Source organism: Leuciscus leuciscus, assembly GCF_965113295.1.
Source record: "Leuciscus leuciscus genome assembly, chromosome: 18".
Taxonomy (NCBI): Eukaryota; Metazoa; Chordata; class Actinopteri; order Cypriniformes; family Leuciscidae; genus Leuciscus; species Leuciscus leuciscus.
Genome location: NC_138742.1, coordinates 33,537,909 through 33,562,722, shown reverse-complemented (window position 1 = coordinate 33,562,722; position 24,814 = coordinate 33,537,909). Strand labels below are relative to the sequence as shown.

General features: G+C 40.3%; 1 protein-coding gene across 1 annotated transcript; it reads right to left on the bottom strand.

Annotated features, from left to right (window-relative positions):
- Positions 1-59: 59 nt before the first annotated feature.
- Positions 60-22,482, bottom strand: syn2a (synapsin IIa). The gene is made up of 11 exons (XM_082146028.1): positions 21,964-22,482; positions 17,312-17,369; positions 17,145-17,236; positions 7,784-7,940; positions 7,611-7,700; positions 7,441-7,503; positions 7,214-7,356; positions 7,044-7,118; positions 6,849-6,951; positions 6,556-6,693; positions 60-3,138 (listed from the first exon to the last, which is right to left on the bottom strand). Exons 1-11 carry the CDS (start codon positions 22,269-22,271, stop codon positions 3,004-3,006), a joined length of 1,362 nt encoding a protein of 453 aa, XP_082002154.1. The 5' UTR covers positions 22,272-22,482; the 3' UTR covers positions 60-3,003.
- Between the last annotated feature and the right edge of the window lie 2,332 nt (positions 22,483-24,814).

Here is a 24,814-nt window from a genome sequence, read left to right as displayed (position 1 = left end):
CCAGCCAAATATTGCAAAAACATTAAAAATTACATAGAGATAACTTGAATAAAATATTTTTTCGTGTGATATATAAAATGAAGTATTTATTTCTATATGTACACTAACATGCCATCTAGGTGAATAAAATATTCTTTGGCAGTTACACCATATGACACATTCAGGTACATTTAGTCTTACTTTTCGTAAAAAATGGTGCAAATGTAATTTTTAATTACATAAAATCAACATAAATACACTATGTACATTTTAACATACCTGATGCATGCTTTTAAAACAAGTTTTCACAAGATTTTTGAATTTCTCATCTTGACAAACCTTATTAGTCACTGACCCATTGTATAAAGTGCTATAAAGGTGAAGAGGTGACCGCATATAAATCAAAATTCATAACCATATGAAATGTGGAACCAATGAAGAGCAAACAACTGTGAAGCTTTGTGAGTGTTGATGGACTCGATCTACTCCATCTGTGTTTTGATCATCATTCTGATTCCCATCCGTACGAAGTCTTTGACAAAAATGTGATTTTCTCAGCGTTCTGTTCAAAATGTTTCTTGATGAAAGTTACCCACATTCAAGTGTTGATTTAAAAATAATGCATAAAGCTGTAATTTTTATTTATTTATTTATTTATTTTAAAGCAGAATATGTATGTTTGACAGCTAGTGGTTGAAATGACTGACAACATGACACAGGAACGAGCGCGATTGGCAATGGAAGGTGACGAGCCTTGGTTTATCTGCAGTTCAATATGCCTCTGGTCATAGAGAGGTCATAGATGGATTCTGGGGCTTTTAGTCGGGTATAATCTGCAATCTCTGACCCAGTTTGTTTGCTGGCTTCCATACTCTGTGTTTTCCTCCAACTGGCGACCCAGGTGTGGGAATACTGGCACTGGGTGGAGTCACACAGACCACAACTGAAACACACATTCCCACACGGAAATCACAGTTCCCAGTGGAATAACTGGCTGTAGCTGTAACGTAACTCCACACTGAGAGATACTGTCAGGACCCAGGTGTGTTTATTAAAGCAAACACAGTAAAGATACAGGAGTACCACAAGGTAAACTGCTGACCATACACAGGATTGAGGCAGAGCAAAAACACTGGGATGTACATCAACAGAAGGATCGCAGTCATGCAAGCTTCCAGGAAAATATCTCAACAAAGGACTATCAGTTTGTTCAGGGCTTCAGGTTAGTAACACATTGTACACAGAATTACCTTCATCAATGGGAGTAAATCACATTCTTCACATTTCCTTGAAGCGGGGTTAACATCAAACAGTCACTTAACTTAAAGTCACAGTCACAATCTTTCTCCACACGGGTCCATCGATGGGTAAATCCACAAATAAAGTTTACAAGCAGAGTTCCAAGAATCCATGAAATAGCAGCAGTCCAACAGGTAAGTAACATAAAGGCGAGTTTATGAGAGAGTGAAAGTCCTTTTGAGAAGTTACGATGCCAGACAGTGGCCGTGTCCCGGTTCAGAGGCGGCATCCTTCCAAGGCCATGGAGCTCGGACTGAGCGTTGTTAAGTGGGACGGTCTATTATTACTCATCTGAACTGTGTATATGCATTTTAAACACATCGTCCTTTAATTCAACAGCTCAGGTAAAGTTAATCATATGACCCATTTCATCAGTCAGCTTCATATTACATGTAGACTACTTTCTTTGACCGCCCCCGCAAACCCGTAATTCATGTTTTTATGAGGGTGTTCTTATACATACAAGAACTATTCGATTATCACCCATGGGTTGATCAGTTTTAACATTGACTGGACATACTAGAATCCAAACACCATTATTTCAACCCTATGGTTGTATTTGCACAAAAATTGTAGATGACTGCATTTGTCAAAGTCAGCCATTCAACCCAAGTTACTGTAATAAAAAACACTTCGTTACACTTTATGTGATGGTGTCTTTGTTACAGTTTAATTATACATTTAAGTACTAAGTAATAATTTAGAACAGAGTGATGAAGATGACGATGAGGAGCGAGAACAGAGTCAGACTGTGATGAAGATGACGATGAGGAGCGAGAACAGAGTCAGACTGTGACAATATGATCAAGGTTTGGCTTTGTTGCATGTAATTATGTAGAATACACATTATTATTATGATAAGAACATGTAACTTGCAACCAGGATATTTTAAAATAAAGTGTTAACTTTTCGTAAATTCATAAAAATGTGATCATTTTGTTACTTTAGTTGTGATTATTTAGTGTTTTCGTTGAAAAATCAGGGGTTTAGATCACAAATTTTGGTGACGGTTTGTGTATCTCATATGAAATGAATAGACATTAAAAATTCTAGAGTGATCAGTGGTTGTTCGAATTTTATATTTTTATTGCTTATTTATTTAATTTGCTATTCTGCAATAATATTGTTAAACAAGAAACAAATTGTCCAGATTTTTGCAACCCAAAAATGACAGATGTCCAGTAATATGGCTTTCATACAATGTAGGAAATATATTTCACCATATTTTATAACACATTTACAATACTAGAGTGCAATAATGATATATATTATTTCAACAGTGATCACAAAAGAAAAACACACACCTCACCGTTCAACACACAATGACACACAATTTCGATCATGCAATTAAAGTATTAATTTACGTTTTATAGTCTCCTTTCTTTCACGTACACACACACACACCCTTTGTCCACAATTTACTGAAACAGACATAAGACAAGAAAAATTATATATATATATATATATATATATAAAGTACAATTGAAAGAGCACTAGGCACAATCTGCTGTATCACCACACACACAACAACCCTGAAGAGAAAACCGCTTCACACTGAAACAAAAGCAACCGTCACAAGCGCACAACAGTGAGAGTTACACAGTACAGACTGAAATACAGATCAGGCCCAAACTAACTCTTTCTTACCCAGTATTTGTTCACTTGCTTCTCGGGCCACTGTCTGAATGTTCGAACACAACCTGTCAGAGGTTCTTCATGGTTGTGTTAGTTGGCCTGCACTAACTTCGGTCCCACAGCAACACCGTTACAGTCAAGAATGTACTGCAAACAGCCTTGTGGAGGAGCTTTCTGCGGCGGGCCGTTCTTCACTTCGACCAAAGCGTCCTTTTCAACAGTAACCTGAAACACACACACACACACACACACACCTGCTCATACATGTGGCCTTCACAACAGAGCATCCGAGCTGTCGACACGCTTGTACTGCACTATAGAAAACATTCAACTTGCAAAATGTTCTCCTAACAAATGTGAAGCTTGATTTTTTTCATTCTTTTTTTTATTTTATATAAACAGAAGTAGAATACTCAAACATGCATATTAAAATACAGTTCAGAGTTCCAATTTCCTCTTCACTAATCATCATTCATTAACATTTTTGAGATTTGTATGGTAAATTTGAGGTAAATGTTACCCTGGTAATCCAGAGTTCTCGCGAGAGCACAAGTTGAATTTGCTCAGTGAGTTACTCTGGTGTCGATTAATGATGCTCATTAAATATGCCCTTGTATCCGAGCTGCACCAATCACATCGGGTTATCTGATATAGGCGGAGCTAAACAGAAGACGACAGCGCTGTGACGTCGAAGTCATCAGTAAACATTGCAAGATGGCTATGGATGAACACCAGTTGTTTGAAACGGCTTTGGCCGCTACAATGAACGAGTTAGACTTGGCTTTTTATCTAAAAGAGGAACAGAAGACGCCGCTCGAATCGTTCCTTTGCAAGAAGGGTGTTTTTGCTGTTTTGCCGACCGGATACGGCAAGAGTCTAATCTACCTGTTAGCTCTGCTGATAGCTAAGCGTATTGGGCTTATTGTTGTGATTGGTCGTAGTGTTATCCAATTTCGTGCAGTGAGATTTTCAAATGCATGCTTGGTGCCGCCCCTCGAGCTGGCTGATTTTCATTAGTCGACGCCAGACCATTAATCTCTCAGATTTAGGTCTGGATTTCCAGGCTAGGTTAATGTGCCTCTCATTGCACCTTTTAGATTTAATATATTTGACTATCAAGGTAATATATTTGCCTCAGTAGGCTTTGAAAAACAATTGGGGAAAACCTTACATATTGTTCCTTGCATTGCTAAATTCTAAACAACATTTAGTTGCTTAGGCATATTGAATTAAATAAGTCTTAGTCAGTTACCTATTATATGAACAAAATATTTTAGTTGTCAGAAACCGCAATTTGAGTTAAAAAAAAAATTAGTACAAAAGGTTGTTTTTTTTGTAAGTCAGCTTTGTGTTGTTCTGTCTTTGCAGTGTGTTGTTCTGTCTTTGCAGTGTGTGTTGTTCTGTCTTTGCAGTGTGTGTTGTCCTGTCTTTGCAGTGTGTGTTGTTCTGTCTTTGCAGTGTGTGTTGTTCTGTCTTTGCAGTGTGTGTTGTCCTGTCTTTGCAGTGTGTGTTGTCCTGTCTTTGCAGTGTGTGTTGTTCTGTCTTTGCAGTGTGTGTTGTTCTGTCTTTGCAGTGTGTGTTGTTCTGTTGGTTCTGTCTTTGCAGTGTGTTGGTTCTGTCTTTGCAGTGTGTGGTTCTGTCTTTGCAGTGTGTTGGTTCTGTCTTTGCAGTGTGTGTTGTTCTGTCTTTGCAGTGTGTGTTGTTCTGTCTTTGCAGTGTGTGTTGTTCTGTCTTTGCAGTGTGTGTTGTTCTGTCTTTGCAGTGTGTTGTTCTGTCTTTGCAGTGTGTGTTGTTCTGTCTTTGCAGTGTGTTGTTCTGTCTTTGCAGTGTGTTGTTCTGTCTTTGCAGTGTGTGTTGTTCTGTTGGTTCTGTCTTTGCAGTGTGTTGGTTCTGTCTTTGCAGTGGTTCTGTCTTTGCAGTGTGTGGTTCTGTCTTTGCAGTGTGTGGTTCTGTCTTTGCAGTGTGTTGGTTCTGTCTTTGCAGTGTGTGGTTCTGTCTTTGCAGTGTGTGGTTCTGTCTTTGCAGTGTGTGTTGTTCTGTCTTTGCAGTGTGTGTTGTTCTGTTGTTCTGTCTTTGCAGTGTGTGTTGTTCTGTCTTTGCAGTGTGTGTTGTTCTGTCTTTGCAGTGTGTTGTTCTGTCTTTGCAGTGTGTGTTGTTCTGTTGGTTCTGTCTTTGCAGTGTGTTGGTTCTGTCTTTGCAGTGTGTGGTTCTGTCTTTGCAGTGTGTTGGTTCTGTCTTTGCAGTGTGTTGTTCTGTCTTTGCAGTGTGTGTTGTTCTGTTGGTTCTGTCTTTGCAGTGTGTTGGTTCTGTCTTTGCAGTGTGTTGGTTCTGTCTTTGCAGTGTGTTGTTCTGTCTTTGCAGTGTGTTGTTCTGTCTTTGCAGTGTGTTGGTTCTGTCTTTGCAGTGTGTTGGTTCTGTCTTTGCAGTGTGTTGGTTCTGTCTTTGCAGTGTGTGGTTCTGTCTTTGCAGTGTGTTGGTTCTGTCTTTGCAGTGTGTGGTTCTGTCTTTGCAGTGTGTTGGTTCTGTCTTTGCAGTGTGTTGTTCTGTCTTTGCAGTGTGTGTTGTTCTGTCTTTGCAGTGTGTTGGTTCTGTCTTTGCAGTGTGTTGTTCTGTCTTTGCAGTGTGTTGTTCTGTCTTTGCAGTGTGTTGGTTCTGTCTTTGCAGTGTGTTGGTTCTGTCTTTGCTTTGTGTGGTTCTGTCTTTGCAGTGTGTTGGTTCTGTCTTTGCTGTGTGTTGGTTCTGTCTTTGCAGTGTGTTGGTTCTGTCTTTGCAGTGTGTTGGTTCTGTCTTTGCAGTGTGTTGGTTCTGTCTTTGCAGTGTGTGGTTCTGTCTTTGCAGTGTGTTGGTTCTGTCTTTGCAGTGTGTTGGTTCTGTCTTTGCAGTGTGTTGGTTCTGTCTTTGCAGTGTGTTGTTCTGTCTTTGCAGTGTGTGTTGTTCTGTTGGTTCTGTCTTTGCAGTGTGTTGGTTCTGTCTTTGCAGTGTGTTGGTTCTGTCTTTGCAGTGTGTTGGTTCTGTCTTTGCAGTGTGTTGTTCTGTCTTTGCAGTGTGTTGTTCTGTCTTTGCAGTGTGTTGGTTCTGTCTTTGCAGTGTGTTGGTTCTGTCTTTGCAGTGTGTTGGTTCTGTCTTTGCAGTGTGTGGTTCTGTCTTTGCAGTGTGTTGGTTCTGTCTTTGCAGTGTGTTGGTTCTGTCTTTGCAGTGTGTGGTTCTGTCTTTGCAGTGTGTTGTTCTGTCTTTGCAGTGTGTTGTTCTGTCTTTGCAGTGTGTTGGTTCTGTCTTTGCAGTGTGTTGGTTCTGTCTTTGCTTTGTGTGGTTCTGTCTTTGCAGTGTGTTGGTTCTGTCTTTGCTGTGTGTTGTTCTGTCTTTGCAGTGTGTTGTTCTGTCTTTGCAGTGTGTTGTTCTGTCTTTGCAGTGTGTTGGTTCTGTCTTTGCTTTGTGTGGTTCTGTCTTTGCAGTGTGTTGGTTCTGTCTTTGCAGTGTGTTGTTCTGTCTTTGCAGTGTGTTGTTCTGTCTTTGCAGTGTGTTGTTCTGTCTTTGCAGTGTGTTGTTTCTGTCTTTGCAGTGTGTTGTTCTGTCTTTGCAGTGTGTTGTTCTGTCTTTGCAGTGTGTTGTTCTGTCTTTGCAGTGTGTTGTTACATCATGTACCTGTTTTGGTTGAATAGCAGTTGGTCTTTTGGGATTTTGTGACATAACATGATTCATTTTGGCAATGACCATGTCTGCTATTAGCTGCTGGTCCTCGGCCTGATGGTCCCCCTCTAAAGGCATAGACGAACCCATTACCTACCCAAAAACACAGGTATTAGTGATATTACATGAAGAGTAAAACACAATGGTTGAAGATACAAACCTGGATAAACGCTCTACAATGTCTTTAGATATCACATCTATACAACTAGTGTGCAACTCCTCCAAGCCATTTTAAGTGCAGCACATACCTCAGTAATGTAATCTTTTCCATCTTTTCCATGAATGGCTTTTACAGCACAAATTTCAAGGCCTCCAAATATTTCGCAGCAAGTGTCTACCCAAAGCTTATACCTGCAAGACAACGCAACACGCTTAGTCATGTTTCAAGCATATTGCTTACCTGTAGCAGATGCTGTAAAGCTTGCCATTGTTGAGTGTGTTACCTGTCTGTCATAGCCACCTGTTCCACCATGGCAGTGCCAGTGTTGGACTTCCAGCTACCTGACACCGACGTCCTCCTATGAAACGAGGAGCATTCTTCATCTGTCAAGAACAGCATTTAGCTGAATCTGAGATGTGTTCAGAAACTCTACAGAATAGCATCTTTACTCACATGTAGGCTTTGTAATCATTTCCAATTTTCTGGATCCTGATGTCATATTTGGGTTCGATGAACGGTTCACATGTGCTGTATGTCTGAGTGACGGCCACCACACTAGCTATGTCCTGAAACTTGGTGTGGTTCTCCACTTTCACCTTAACAACACATACGATTAGATGAGATGTTTAACTACATAATCTCAAAGCTCTTCTTCTACAGTCATTGAGTTTCAGCGTTACCTTCCCCACACCAGAGTGAGCGTGCCCGATTTTCACCACAACGGGAAATGCCGGCATGGTCACCTGGTTTGTTTTCGCACAAACAAATGATTTATTCATTTAATTATGCAGATAATAGTAATTGATCAAATTGTTGGAAAAAAAAAACTGTTTATGAAACAATCTCTTACCATTTCTTTATAGTTGGGGTAGAACGTCTGTTCAATTAATGGAAATTTCTCCTGTCCGAGTTTCTTGTATGTGCTGATCAGACATGCAAACTGCAGATAAGTTTAGAGAGATGGGGTTGGAGATATCAGATATCTATCAAACGCCATGTCAGATTGAACGTCCTCAAACTTACGGCCCAGGGTTTGTCACAGAGGTTGTAGATGGACTCCAGGGAGTTGATGCTGGGAATACCAGCGTACTGCAGTCCGATGATCAAGTTACGGAAGTCCTCGTTCTCCGCCATGCTGAAAGCATGTTGTCGGATCAGGACAAAGTCTGGCTTAAATGACCTGTGGGGACACACAGACACAAGTAACTGTAGTTATACATGCATGTGATGGCCAGGATTTAAGCCACACAATTCTTATATATTCATCTTTGCATTTGATCAATAAATAAAAGGACATTACTATATTGGTTTGGTTTGTAAGAATTGATAAATTAGGAAATGCCGGACAGTCTGTTTCGGGGGCGACCAGACCCTAAGAGGACAAAAGGACCTCTCTGGAAGATTACCATTTGAACTGGCCCTCCTGCACCATTGAGACGAAAGTCTCACCTCCGAGTCATCCGAATTTACATCTCTTTCCCCCTCCCCTCACCCCCTCTCTCTCATGCTCAGATGATCACCTGAATTCACCCAAAAAAATGTATAGTTTAATGTGAATGATTAATGATCATGTTTGGTATCATTTGAAATGTCTCAGTGCGACTGGTACAAATGTCTCATTTTCAATAAGTAAAACAAAAGGTAATAAGGTTTTTAAGAGTTTAAAGATAACTGACTTACAAAGGAACGTGGTCTCTCAAGACAAATGGTCACACACTCCCAAAAGGTGCGACCTCTGAATGCAAATTTCTTTAGTTAGCACATGTTTCCATGTGAAAGAGGTCTGGCTATTTAACCCTCTGAGGTCGAGAAACGCGCCGACGCGTTTTGCTGGATTTTTTTCACATAGCAGCAACATAAACTTAAATTACTCCGTCATTTATGGTTATACAGAAAAAAGAAATATAAAAAAATAATCTGTGATATTTCTACTTTTGTATGTGTCCACTTACAATCAAATCAAAACATTGTGCTTTTGTAAAATAAAGAAAATAAACAGGGTGTGTGTTCTGACTCTCCGTCGCGGTGAACTTTTTTTTCTTGAGCACGTCTATAAACTGAAACAAAACCCAGCGAATACTTCTCACACATTTATGAGCCATATACCTTTATACACATTTAAGTGTGTACTTTTAAATGATCGGATTCAAACTGAAAACAAATATTCTCTGTTTAAGTAATTTGTATAAAACCAACAGGATGTCCAGTATCTCAAACGCTTGCTAATTACTTTTTAATTCGACACGCCCACTCGCGCAAAAGTGATTCACATGCAAATCTCCACATGGGACGCGAACGCCCTCGTTACCTCAAACACAAAACACCAAAACACTTCACAAGTCTCTGCTTTTCGTCGAGTTTGGAAGACACGCTGCGAGCTTACATGGATTTACCTCAGAAGAAGAAGAACGCGATTTGAAGACAAGAAAGATGTAAGGTAAGAAATTCTTACTTATTAGTTTATGGTATTGTTGCATAAACTTCACATTGCAGTTGAACTGTTGCTAGATATATGGTGAATATTATACTATTTAGACCCGTGTTTCCTGTTAAATACTGTTTGTGGATATCTGCTCAAACATAGATATGTATAACCATAATGTTTAATATTTTGGAGCGCGATGGCGTTTGAATGTATCATATTTTGGAGCGCGCTGTGGGTTTTAATGTATCATATTTTGGAGCGCGCTGTGCGTTTGAATGTATCATATTTTGGAGCGCGCTGTGGGTTTGAATGTATCATATTTTGGGGCGATTGCGTTTGAAAGGAAAAATGCACCAAACATTAGGCTTTATGTTTTACTATTATCTCATTTCATATCATCATAACGAATGGAAACATTTGAAGTAACATATGATAATCAATATATTTTTCTCTAGCGTAGTTGTTCTTGAAATCTTTTGGAAGATTTAATTTATTGTTATTATTATTTTATGCAGCACTGCGTAGCCTATGCCTACAAGGCACAACAAACCTGGTGTTCATTATATATTGTTGGAAACGTGTGTGTGTGTGTGTGTGTGTGTGTGTGTGTATTCTGTGAATTTTAAAAAGCAATTTTAACCAGAAAAATCTAAAATGTATTCCCAAAATCGTGCAGGCCTAGTTTCTCTTCATACCAGTATGTTCACTTTTTTTCTTTTCTTTCAGGGACCAGATGCAACTGAGTCCTGCTGACTTCAACATTCACATGAGTCTCTGTACATGAACATGGTAAAGTGAAAATCAAACACCTTGGAAATGAAAGGTATGTACAATGTTTTTAGGAATGGCACAAAGGTCTCTGTCTTTGGATCATTGTTTTCAATGTGCTCTTTTGTCATTTGTATTTTTGGATTGTGTTGTGTTGTAAATAAATCCAAACAATCTAAAAGCCATTCTTTTTTAAATCTCCTCATTCTTTGTGCAAGGTTGCTCTGAATGACAGGGCCTGATCGCTCCTAATAGGGCAGTTAGGGGAGTGTCTTTGTCTTTCTCAGGTGTTAAAGGCTTACATATTCATGAGATGATCACGCCTCTTCGCATATGGCTTTGTCACACAAAACACGTCTTAGAAATTTTAAATCAATATATTGTCTTATCTGAATGAGCAGTCAGGGTGATTTTCACATAGTTTTGGAGCAAATATTCTAGGCTACGTGATACAATTTTCAAAAGTCTTGTGAAGAAATAATCAGTATGGGTTTCATGGCCTTATTTCAGTGACAATTTTTTTTTGTATTTTCACAAACCACGCATAAATGTCATTATCTCAAAACTACAAACTTTTACATACATGCTGCTGATATATTATTGTAGCAGAGTTTGTGCTGAATACAGTGTAATTAGACTTTAGCCATGAAAATGTCACTAGTAACAGAAAAAAACACAAATGTCAGAGCATGTCAGAACACCTCCATGGCCCAGAAAACAGCTCAGACCTCAGAGGGTTAATGAAATGCAGCAGGGAGTTCGGGGCCTTCTCTGTACTTCAGATTAGCCCGTGAGGCTGACAGTGAGACCTCTCAGCCTCACGTATTTCTTAATGTTGGGTTGCATCTTCTCTTTATTCCAGAGCATTTGATGTTTTGTATCGATTATCTTTGAATTGATTATGAAATTGGCATGATACTTTTACCTGACATAATAAATTGTTAAATTTGATTATTCTAACTGACTTTGACATTATTTTCATTGAAGAGTTAAACGGAATAGTCAAACATTCTCTCACTTTTAGTGAGGCACAGATATTATTAAAACCTTTCATTTATGGAGTCAGATGAAATAACGAGTAAATATATGAGTAATATATTGCATTTAATCAAAAAATACTTTGCCTCGAGAAAAGGACAGTAACACGTAAAGACCTTCCGCGCTGGTCGGACGCCGGACTTTGGGCCGATTTAGCGCGAGCTTACAGGTTTAAGATCTTTATTTGTCATTGCACTGAGTCATTGCACGGGCTTAGTTATTTGGCTTAAGGTTAAAACATTAAAACCAGTTAAAATTCCTCTTCGGCTAAAATGTGATTTATAAAAACATAGCTCAAATTGTTAAAGTTAATTTTGTAATTAAGATGACTAGAAATGTTTAGTACCTGGTGTGTTGTGGGAATGGACCAGCCTAGTGACAACGAGATTCAAACAGGAAGTTGATCTGTTTTATGGGAATTCTAAAGGAAATGAGACTGTACCAACTTCGATGTATTAGAGGGGACATAGGGAAATGTGATGTCTTGATCAGTGTGATTTTTATTTAAATTTATCCATGGCTCTAAATTTAGTTAAATGTATTGTGTTCATTCCAAGGTTTGTGTTGTTATTGTTGTGAACATTTGTATGGTTTTGTTTCCCCTTTTTTGTTTTCATAGTGCTGGCCACCTCCTATAAATTCAGTGTATGTTTTATCTAGTGAAAGTTGTTACCTATTGTACCTTGTGAACAGTGGTGTGGAATTTTGTCCTCTGTTAGTTTGAGAGGCTCAAGCCCAATTATGTCCTTTTTGAATACTGGATATTTCCTGTGATGTAATCTGAATGCACTAAAATTTTTGGCCTTTTCCTCTCTAATGAGGCTTGATCACTTTTTATTTTGCGTAAGCAAGATTTAATAAACTGTCACAATTGAAGACCACTTCAGTTTTGTGGCGATGGACTCATTTTTTTGCTGAGATTTGCTAAGGCTCATGGCAGATCCATCACAATCCAACGCTTGACATTTATTATATGTCACAATGGTTCTCCTTCTAACATCCGTTCAGTGCCCCATCTGTCAGACTGACAGGTCAATCATGACAGTGATCAGGGTGTCCCCGCTGCACTATCCTCACACTCTTCCCCGTGAAGGTTTTGGAAGCTGCACTCACAGGGCATTATTGTATTCACCGTTTTGCCGTTTACAGACTGAGCTGGTCCTGTAACAGCTGGTGCTGTAAATCCTGTTTTGCAAGAGTGGAAAACAGCCGTGCCAAGGAGAGTTTGTCCATTCTTATGAATAAGCATCCTAATTTTCAGATTTAATAATTGAATAATTTAGCAGACGCTTTTATCCAAAGCGACTTACAAATGACGAGAGCAATAGAAGCAGTTAAACTAACAATAGGACAACAATATGCAAGTGCTGTGACCCTTCCCAGTTTAGTCTAATGCAGTACATGTCATTTAAAAAAGGAAACAGATATAGAATAGTAGAGAAAGAAAAGAAAGTGTTAGTATTAATGGATCATGTGTTGCCGAAAGAGATGCATCTTCAGCTGTTTCTTGAAAATGGCTACAGACTCTGGCTGAGCTCCACCAGCAGGGAACAGTCCAGGTGAAGGTCCGTGAAAGAGATTTTGTGCCTCTTTGAGATGATGGCACCACAAGGCAACGTTCACTTGCAGAATGCGATGGCACGTAAGTCTGGAATATAAAGGTATATAGGTATCAAAGCGAGCGAAGCCAGTGGTTGTTCTGTAGGAAAGCATCAGTGCCTTGAATTTGATGCGAGCGGCAACTGGCAACCAGTGCAGATTTATGAGAGGAATGACGTGTGCTCTCTTCGGCTCGATAAAGACACTCTTGCTGCAGTATCTGGATCAGTTGCAGTGGTTTGACAGTACATGCTGGAAGACCAGCCAGGAGAGCATTACAATAGTCCAGTCTGGATAGAACAAGCACTTGAACGAGGAGTTGTGTAGCTCTGATAGGAAGGGCCTGATCTTCCTAATGTTGTATAAGGCAAATCTGCAGGACCAGGCAGTTCTAGCAATGTGGTCTGTGAAGTTTAACTGATCATCAAATCACAACTTCAAAGATACGACTCGATTTGTATCATAAACAGAACAATAAGAGTTATTTGCATAGAGAAAACTATCCAACATTGTATTTGTTCTATTTTCCATACTTGTGGTGTCAGGAAACAAGGACTCGTGCTTCTCGCCTCAGCACAGAGAGGAGGCGGCTGAGCAGCAGGGGAGACATCATGGACGATTGGGGGGAGATACCTACACAGGGGTGGAGGACGAAGATGTCCTCCTGGCTTCTTGATGAGGATGAAGATGAGGAGGAAGCCATCATCCCATCTACTTCATCTCATCCACCAAGCTACCAGAGTAGAGATCTTCCCCTGGACCTCAGGGAAGTCTGCCGCAAAACTTTCCATTGTCTAGTCTGTTTTTGTGTGTGTCCCTTTAAATGCAAATGAGCTGCTGCTCCTGGCACAGGTGGCGGAGCTTCAAGAGCTTGTGTGTGTGTGTGTGTGTGTGTGTGTGTGTGTGTGTTAGCAGCTCCGATTACCTCACACAGACACACACTGAACATTTCAAAAACTTTTAGCCTTTTATGTTCAAACTGGAGTCAGACAATGATGGAGAGACTAAAGAAGAAGTGGCAACATGTAGAAGCAACAGGACATTTCTGAATGGTTAGTTGATGCATTTATGAAGCTGATATCGAGTTAACTATCTTCTGGTCATTGATTAGCATATTCTGTCAAATAAAGCGTTTTTATGGGTTAATGTAAATTTTAGGGTGAATGATATCACTTACCTGTGAAGAAGCTCATTGTAGTCTCTACCAGCGGTTTGTTGTAGTCCTTAAAAAGCGATTTCTGTCAAAGCAAATATCTCCCTTTGCTTTGAACTTTGAGCATCGTAACTTTGCAGACGTTGTGTATGCTCAAACAGCAACATTACACACTAACTAAAGTTTATAAAGTGAAATCATAATCAACCACCCCTTTAAGGGTTTTGTACAGCTGGATATCCCAGATGGGGGAATGGGAGCTAGACCTCATCAGCCTTCTCGCGTGAACCTCACATCACAGGACAATGAGGGCTACCCAGATTACTGTCCTCACCACCTCATCATGTCACAGTCTAAATGGCTCAAGGTAAGGTAACAGTCCTACGCCACAGATGCAGCAAATCAACCCTGCCGATCTCCTGGGTGAGAAAACCAGGCAGGCTTCATAGGGCCGAGACCTGTTCACCACAGGGGGACAAGAGCTGCACCATGGGTCTTCAGCTCCAGCTCTCAGAGTTCAGCGTATGGAGTCGTTGCGATCAGCTCCTCTCGGTCTGAGGTTAATGAAGTTGATGGTTCTCATTTCCCTGGGGCTGTTGAGAACGAGAGCATTTCAGCACTGAACGGAGAACCAGAGCCTTGGACACTGGCTCAGCTGCAGAGAGATTATCTGAGAGGAGCGTGTGAAGCTGGAGAGCCCACACTTCTGCTAGAGAAGGGACCTAATGAGGTCTTATTCCTCTAGAAGAGGTAGTAATGAATGCATCACTCATGGGCTTGGAGTGCTGTTCAACAGCAGAACGGTGTGAGGGGTTTCAGTCGTAGCCTATATAAACAGGCAAGGGGTGGTGGATCTCCACCACTTCACAGTCTGGCGGAGAGACTGAATGTGTGGAGCAGCACTGCGACAAAAGCACATAGAACAACTCATTATAATCAGTGATGATGTCTATACTGAACGCAGTGCGGCAAGACAAGCTGATCACCTTTCTGACGTACTCCAAGCGCTCGCGCTACTTCGCTCGGTCGCATCCAGCGTCGATAACTGTCACGTCCAGTGTTATTCTCTCACGTATAGAGCAACATTGAGACCCAATAACACTTGATCAGAGATATTCTCTCTCACAGACAATGTCATTACCTTTTTCATTACATCGATTTCTGCCTGATTGAACTCCCGTTGCTCGTGTTTCCCGCTATCCTGATTAGTATGGGTAGAATTGAGTAGGATGGTGCAGTTCCATGACTGGATTTTTTTAAAACAAACACCGTTTCAGAGATACAGACAGGTCAGATTGGATGGGGAAATTGCTTTATGCTTCCTGCAGGAACTATTGGATGAACGCAGGGCCATGAGTCAACAACAACGGTTTGTGAAGGGTACACGTCAGCTAAATCCTGTTTGTAAATCATCGTCTTGAGATTGCTTCTATTAGTGCTCTCACAGCCCCATACTGAACCATTAGAGAGCATTGTCTTAAAGGGTTAGTTCACCCAAAAATGAAAATTCTGTCAGTAATTACTCACCCTCATGTTGTTCAACCCCGTAAGACCTTCGTTCATCTTCGGAACACAAATTAAGATATTTTTTATTAAATCTGAGTGCTGTCTCACTCCTCCATAGGCTTCTAAGACATTATAACTTGCTGGCCCAGAAAATGCATTAAAGACATCGTTAATATAGTCCAAGTGACTCCAGTGGCTCAATCTTAAGTTTATAAAGCGACGAGAATACTTTTTGTGCGTAAAAAAAAACAAAAATAACGACTTTATTCCACTATTTATTTCCTTCTCTCTGGGCCTCGAGTTTTTTCACGTAGTGTTTTAGCGCAGCGCGTCTGTGTTGCACGTCACCACGTATCACACACATGACCAGCGTTGGCCAATAGTGAGCCTACGTGGTGACGTGCAACACAGACGCGCTACGCTTAAACACTACGTGAAAAAACTCGAGGCCCAGAGAGAAGGAAATAAATAGTGGAATAAAGTCGTTATTTTAGTTTTTTTTACGTACAAAAAGTATTCTCGTCGTTTTATAAACTTAAGATTGAGCCACTGGAGTCACTTGGACTATATTAACGATGTCTTTAATGCATTTTCTGGGCCAGCAAGTTATAATGCCTTAGAAGCCTATGGAGGAGTGAGACAGCTCTCAGATTTAATAAAAAATATCTTAATTTGTGTTCCGAAGATGAACGAAGGTCTTACGGGGTTGGAACAACATGAGGGTGAGTAATTACTGACAGAATTTAAATTTTTGGGTGAACTAACCCTTTAAAGCATCTTTCTCTGAAGACAGCGTTTCTGCTTGCTCGCACTATGGCAAAGCAACTGAAGTGAATTACGTGCTTTGTACATTCTTCTTGTATGTAGTTTGCATTGGGCGGATTGAAAGTTATGCTTAAATCCACTCCAGCTTTTGTTCTTAAAGTCAGTGAAACAGCAGGGACCGCCTGAACTGTGGAGCTATTGCTGTTTTCCCACTGCCTTCTTCCTCATCGCAGGAGGAGCGTCCAGTGCATGCTTTACATATGTGCAGAAGATAAAGTTACTATGGAAAAGTAATCATCTCTTCATCTCTTGGGCTGACGTTTATAAAGGGAAACCTATATCTCATTGAGGCTTGTTTCCGCCACAGAATAAGAAAGGTACAAACTAAAAACGTTTCTCTCACAATTGCGAGTTATAAAGTCAGAATTGCATGATATAAAGTCAGAATTGTCTTTTTTTCCCTTAGAATTTGACTTTTGGAATTGAAGAATTGGGCAATTTTAGAATTGGACGTTTATATCTCACAATTCTGAGAAAGATGTCAGCTGGCCATCACAACACACTTCTGTGAGACATTACAGACTGGAGACGTACTGTCTGAAACCACTCCCTGCTCTTTCAGTGGTGTGTGTGGGAGCGGTGCATGATAGGGCACATTACACACGTCTCTAACACAGCTCATTTTCATGTTTTCATTAAATATGTATGATAATCTATACTCATATAATGTCTAGTAATAGTAATAGTAATTTTAGACAGTGTTTTGGATATGTGTCTGAAGACTTGTGTGAATTCATGGGCCGTTTGTGTAAACAGAAGCATTGTCTTGGTGACAACAAGCCACTCAAATCAATATGAATGGCCTTTTATTATAATTGTCCTTTATTACATCCCAGGATAATGATACAGCTTTCATGTGTGACACATCAAACCAGTTCTCTCTGAGCGGGTTAATTTAGCTTTCAAACTGATTGAAGGTTAAGAAATGTTGATGACTGTTATTGTACACAGAGTAGCACATTAGATTATAGAAACTGATGTTTTTATATAATATTCAACAGTTATTGCACATTATCTCAGTTATTGCAGTACAATATGAACAGATTGAAGTGATTTATAAACAAGTTTACCTGACAATCTTGTTTTCATTCTGCCAAACCTGCACAGCCACGTTACATGATCCATTAGCATGAGCCACAACACTGATGTCACCAAACTCAGCCTGGAAAACAAAAGAAAGGAAGGAATAAATAAGAATACTTTGATTTGATTTGTCTTTTGACTTTTATAAACTCACCTGTTCAACTTTAATGTCATAATCTCCATTCAGTTTTTTTCCTCTAAAGAGTTTGGCCCTGTAGAAAAGGGAAAAAAGAAAAGGGAAAAAAAGATGATTTAAAAAGTGATAAAATATGCACTTAAAATATGTTTCCATTGTGTCTGATTTTATTGTTCTGTTCAGAGAATTATCTAAAAGCTCAGGTCAAAGTAAATTGTGCTAAAAACATGCAAAAAATCATAGGAGTTATTGCCATTTCACAAGCAAATAAGAAAAATGAACACGGGGCAAAACACACACAGTCCTGATACAAATACTTCAGCTAAAATAATATGTTTTTAATAATGTCTAAGTTAATACTTGATCAAAATAATCACTTTAGCAAAGTTTGTATTATTTCTGTTTACTTTGATAAAATAATTCATTTTTCATTAAAATGTCATTTTATACTGTCGTGTAAAATAAATGTTAACATAAAAATATATTAAAAAAATACATAGAAACAAAATTATTTAAACAAAGTACAGATTCTGAAAGGAGGTCCCATAATAATTTAATATAGATTTACAGTAGTAACAATAAACATGACATTTTGTTATATGATATGATTCATATGATATTTTTTAAATATGATGGTTTCATTATAAATATGTTGATTATCTCTAAGGTGGACACCCAACTTAGAAAAATTGTTTATTTACCAATAATTTTATCGATTCTCATTTTCTACATAAATCTACAACATTTTAAAAAGCATTAAATATTAGATCAAATTAGCACAGCTTCTACTTTGCGCTGCATTCTGAAAATCGCGTCACGGATCAGACAAATTTCCACATGCATCTTGAAAAGCGGATGTTTCAGAAAGTTTGTGTGCCATCTTTTTACCCTGTTTGTACCCTGTACTGTATCAGGCTCATAGTCAAAACTTCATACAGCAGATAAGACACATTTGTTTGAACACGATGCATGCCACTTCTCTTTGCTGTAATTGATGCAGGACCGGCTACATAATAAATGTATATGATGTTATCATAAAATCAGTCATAAAAAATTGACTGATTGACTGAAAATTGACTGATTGGTCAACACAGCACAAAATATAAAAGTGACTCACTGGTACACCTCAGAAAGCATATGTAGTTGAAGTGTTGTGTTCAGAGCATATGGCGGAGTGTGTGACGGTAGTATTTTTGCCCTGCATGTTGGCATGAGGATGATGGCATGTTGTGCGGCGGGCTAGTTATCATGGGGACCAACATTTATGCTATATTTTTCACCTATAATATTCCACCTGCGATAATCCAGGAATTCCTCGAATACGCTGCCTCGTATCAACTGTTTTCACTTCATCCTAAGATAGGCACACACACTATCTACATGATCACTGCATTTATTTTCAGTGACAAAATAAGTCACTGTATATGTTAAATATGGTGAAATGTAAGTCAGTTATAAAACAGGTCAATGTCTCTGTTTTACAGTGCCAACAGTGCAGCCAAACTGGATGTAGACTGCTGATCTACTGGCATCTCAGTAACACAACGCTATAATTCAGAGCAGTGAGTTTCAGCCTCTCGCTAGTAATTACACACGTCATGAAGAGCACTAACTGCAGACTGCTTCTCCTGACGGACACTGAGGCAGAGCCAGGCTTCACCCCACACAGATCCTCACTGCTGATCTTCTCCTGCACTGACGGACACTGAGGCAGAGCCAGGCTTCACCCCACACAGATCCTCACTGCTGATCTTCACTGCTTCTCCTGACGGACACTGAGGCAGAGCCAGGCTAAAACCCCACACAGATCCTCACTGCTGATCTTCTCCTGCACTGGCGGACACTGAGGCAGAGCCAGGCTTCACCCCACACAGATCCTCACTGCTGATCTTCTCCTGCACTGGCGGACACTGAGGCAGAGCCAGGCTTCACCCCACACAGATCCTCACTGCTGATCTTCTCCTGCACTGGCGGACACTGAGGCAGAGCCAGGCTTCACCCCACACAGATCCTCACTGCTGATCTTCTCCTGCACTGGCGGACACTGAGGCAGAGCCAGGCTAAAACCCCACACAGATCCTCACTGCTGATCTTCACTGCTTCTCCTGCACTGGCGGACACTGAGGCAGAGCCAGGCTTCACCCCACACAGATCCTCACTGCTGATCTTCACTGCTTCTCCTGACGGACACTGAGGCAGAGCCAGGCTTCACCCCACACAGATCCTCACTGCTGATCTTCACTGCTTCTCCTGACGGACACTGAGGCAGAGCCAGGCTAAAACCCCACACAGATCCTCACTGCTGATCTTCTCCTGCACTGGCGGACACTGAGGCAGAGCCAGGCTTCACCCCACACAGATCCTCACTGCTGATCTTCTCCTGCACTGGCGGACACTGAGGCAGAGCCAGGCTAAAACCCCACACAGATCCTCAGTGCTGATCTTCTCCTGCACTGGCGGACACTGAGGCAGAGCCAGGCTAAAACCCCACACAGATCTTCAATGCTGATCCACCTTTAAACTTAAAACTCAGTACCTCTTATGAACTCAAAAATGCTATTTATGCGCAGTAAAAGGTAAGCTGGTGTAGTTGAGTAAAAGCAGAAGTATAGTTCTATAGTATACAACACCATAGTTTCATAGGGCTAGTATAGGTAGAATTATAATTCTGAAAGCTGAAAGGTTTGGCCCATATCCCAATACAAAAGAAAGCATTTTAATGTTGAATCTAATTATTTTAATGTATTGCAGTCAAAGGCTATGATATGTCAAATGTCAAACACAATCTGTTCACTTACAGCACTTGTGTAAGGGTAAACTGAGCCAAGGAACCCTAGACAAATAAATAACAACCAGTGGAAGATTTTAATTTCGTAAACATTGAATTTCTTACGAGAACACTCTGATGAAGATAACTCACTGGAGGCCTTACAGGAGCACTACAGCACTCAGAGCTGGGAGACGTCAGGTGTTAGGCAGTGTGTGAGGGGATTGTGTTTCCCTTAGCTGTGGACGGCTCCAGAATATTAGTCCTATAATAGATCCAACACTGAGTGTGTGTCTTCATCTGTGGAGAGCATGATCTTTACATTGGGAAATGGCCGATGAATCTGCTCTTATAGATAAAGGTATTGTACTAAAAGACAGGTACAGTGGATGACATACTTCATATCCTCCAGGAAACACAATAAACCGTATACAGTTATATTGAAGATTTCAGCGTATTATGGTCTTTAAATTAAAACTGTAGTCCAATCACAGCAGACCTCCGTCAGTCGTGAGCCGTCAGGGGTTATCGCTGTTCACTGACACATTTACACCTATGGTCACTCCGGGTATCACTGACCCATTTCATCTCAAACTATTCCCAATCCCAACTAAGCACATGTATTTTGCTCAATGAAATGATGAAATGAAATGAGCAGTTCATTCCCTGAAAAGAGCTCAGCTGTTTAATAAGCCCCAACACAAAGCTACAAACAATAAAGTAACATAATACTAAAAAAAAAAAAAAAAAAGGAGAAGAAAACACTTTTTTCACTTAATGTCTCAACAATAATCTATAACTGGGAATTAATTAGTTACCTTAATATCTAAGTGGAAAGGCTGTGTTTTTCCACTTGTGACCACTACATGAATGCATGATTTAAATGAGCAAGAACCATATTGTCAACATATTAATAACAAGCCCTTTAAACATGACATGTATTATAGGTTATTACATGTTTCTTTTTTGTTGTTTTTTAGTTTTTTTTTTAGCTTTGACACAAACAGGAATTAAACATCATGTGATTCTTTACACCAACCATGACAAGAGTATATGTGGTATGTTTGTTAGTCACTGAACACCTTCTCTGAAGCTTTGACACAGAAATCCTCATCCAACCACACCAATCAACAGCCTAGCCTTTTCTGCTCGACTGAATATCTGACCATCGCCTCTGCATGTGTACCAATACAGAACTGAATAATTAGCATGAATTCACTCAGATTCACATTAATCGTTTGAAGAAATGGCAGGGAATTGTGGATAAATAAGATATGAAAGAGTATGTGAGCATGAGTGTCGCCTGATTCCTCTAAACACTGGAAATGCTCCAGATATGTCCAGCTCCTCAGACTCACTCATACTCGTTCACATGCCAATCAATAAACCAATCAACTTATATAGCACAATACAAGCAACAGTAGTTGGCCATTGTGCTGTACAAGAGGATACATATAGGCTAATAATAAAAAAAGACCACAACACAAATGATAAAGAGAGTTTACCTCAAAAACATCAATCAGAAATATTCAACATTACAAATCAAGCCTGTGAAAAGAGGAAAGTCTCTGAAGGATAGTGGAAGACAATTCAACAATTTTGGACCAACAATAGAAAAAGCATGTGTAGGCTATTTAAAAATAAATATATGTGTAGCCTATTTAATAATGATATATAATCACATTGTTTTAGACATGTCATCTTGTCTCAGTGTAAACCACACTAGATATTAAGTTTAACAGAATCAAACACACTTTAGGCACGTAGCCTATATCAGAGGATTGCAGTGACGGCGTTGCCTTTTCCCAGTCAATACCAGCAATGAAACGTGCAATTACTATATTCTCCACCAATCAAAATAATGATTGAGCTAACTAAATAAATAACGAGCAGAACCTCTTACCAGTCGTGCTGGGCTCCATCGATGACCAGCAGGATCCTGAGGCTCCTGGACGTGGACGCGGGCGTGTGCTCCACCAGCCCTGCCGAGGCGGCCGTCTGCTTCACCACACTGCTGATGGAGCTGAAGAAGCCCGACGCCTGCGCTGGGACGGCTCTCCTGTCCGGGCCCGGGGACCCCGGAGCGGGGGCTGAGGCTGGTCCCGGCGGGGGGGGCTGAGGGGGGTCTGGTTTCTGCAGGTCGGACATGTAGCCATTCGGCAGGTTGGAGATGAAGGTGCTGTCCGACAGACGGCGGCGCAGGTAGTTCATGACTGAGGCTAGAGGAGCAGTGCTGATCCAGGAATAGATTCACAGGGTTTATCCCACAGGAGAGAGACGGCTCAGAGCTGGGATGCTGGGATGCTCCTCGAGTCGCAGTGTTTCCTCCCCTCTCTGCTTTACCCACCTCTGATGTCACACACGCAAGCAGCCAATCAGACGCTCGCTGCATCCCTGCATGAGATGCTCGGCCTCCCTCCCCTCCCCCACGCCTGATCGCATCTCCACCACAGAAGGTTTCCTGCAGTACAGTCGAACTGGCACCGAGCTTCCCCTCATCGCAGTGCTGTTTTACTCGTGTTTCATGAGCTGTCACGCCACGCTCTTACTGATTTACTGCATGCTTTATCACAGCTTAACCTTCATTCTTGTTGGAATGTAAAAAGATAAGACATTGCAGTATCTTTGAACTATTTATGAATCTTCTTATGAACATGCAGGATGACATTCATTTATTATTAACCGATATGCAATCTTGACACAAATAAAAATGCTCCTGTTTTAATGCTTCATTTATTTTCAATTTATTGTGTCATTATTCATTATTATCCTTCTATTTAATGCATGCAAATTTGGTGTTTTGGTCAATCCGATCACAAGTGGTCAAGTATGACCATGTATACCTGGTGTTTAAATGCCTCTCAGGTTCACTCGCGACTGGATTTCTTTGAAGGCTGGGTGTCTTGATTGAGTCTACATCAGCAGGAGAAGCAGAGGCTGCCACACAAATCATGTCTATAGTCTCACAATTATATATCATAGCAAGTTTATTTTGAACTGAATCCGAGATGAGGCACTATTCGGCACTGTCAATCAAATTTCGTCTTTATTTTCATCTTCAGATGCTGCATGTTTTTGGCATGTTTTTCCACACCACAATGCGTACTACATCAATTACGTTGGTCCAGGCTGGTTTCTTCTGGTTAGAGCTCGGCTCATGCTGGTCTTAATGAGAGGTGCAATAAGAGGACAGTTTTGTTGTGTTAAGATGAATGTGAAAGTCAGAAAGAATCACTAAGAATGCACTGAAAACTACAAACCAGTCAGAAATGATTTGCATTGCATGCCATTGTTTGTTTGTTTTTGTTTTGTTTTTTTGTGTTTTTTAAAATCAAAATTTGTTTATTAATTTGTGGAGTTACTTTATGTATATATAAATTAAGGCATGTTGCGGATTTACTTTTTGTAAAAAAAAAAAAGTGAAGAATTAATACTTTTTTTAATTTGTAGTATCTTCTTGTATCTTGTAGTATTTTCTTTTTACATTATGTGCAACTTTATCGTCATTAACATTATCCCATTACATAACTTTATCCATTTCACCTACGAATATACACAGTGTACACCCACAGTTACCAGTAAAGCAGCTTAACTACTGAACTGAAACTGATTAAACTCATTTTCATCATAAGTTTATCATAAGCAAAAGGAGAAAGAAGGTATAAGAATAAGATAAATGGCAAGCAACATAATATAAAGTAGGTGTTTTCAAAGTCAAAGACAGTGGGCCTCCCTTCTAACACAATATACACGATGACACCCCCCTGTATCAATTACGTATGCACAGATTCTTAATAAAGCTATGAAAGATATATTTAGTCAAGAGCAGGGAATGATTTTCCTCTCCTTTTTGTTTGTTTGACTAACATTAACGACAGGCTGCTGTCACTTTAAGACCTCATGCATGCATCCAGTATAAGGATAATTTCGCTCCACTGTTTACTTTCACTTTAGACATAACTGAGTGTGTTTACATGAATGTGAGTTTGAATGTGTTTACCAAGACGTGCAGTTTGACACATAAATGCGGCTCCTGACATGCTCTCATGCTCCACACTTTGAAAACATTTCATGTACTAACGTAACCTCGGTTCCCTGAGATAACGAGAACGAGCATTGCATCAGTTACTGACACTTATGGGGAAAACTCTACCTGATTTCTATAGCGCCATATATTCAATTCAATAGTGCCATGCTTCTAATGCAGAACGGAAGGCCGTCCTGCGAGCGCATAGCCCGGGGTGTTTGGTAACAAGGGCCCCATAGCAGGCTAAATGAGAGATAGCAACTTTAAAGGTTTATCCGGCAAGACAGGATTGGGTCTAGGAGCCGGAGCCGTGGGCATGACGCCTCAAGAAAAAAAACAGAAGTTGGGGACTGGCTAAGACAATATCCGTGCCTGAAGAGCAGGGACGTCCAAGTTATAAAACCTGGCAAAGGTTGGCAAAGGTGGACGGCGAGGACCAGCCGGCCGCCGCACAGATGTCAGCGATGGACACCCCGCTAGACCAAGCCCAAGAGAAGGCCATTCCCCTGGTGGAGTGGGCCCTCACACCTATAGGGCATTGCAAGCCCAAGGACTGATCAGCGCTATAGCATCCACTATTCATTGAGAAAGTCTCTGCTTTGTAACTGGCAGCCCCTTTGAAGCACACAAATATCTGCTCTGACTGCCAGAACTGGCTAGAGCGCACAATGTACACCCTGGCCCGGTAATTGTAATTACCAATTAATTAATTAATTAATTAATGTAA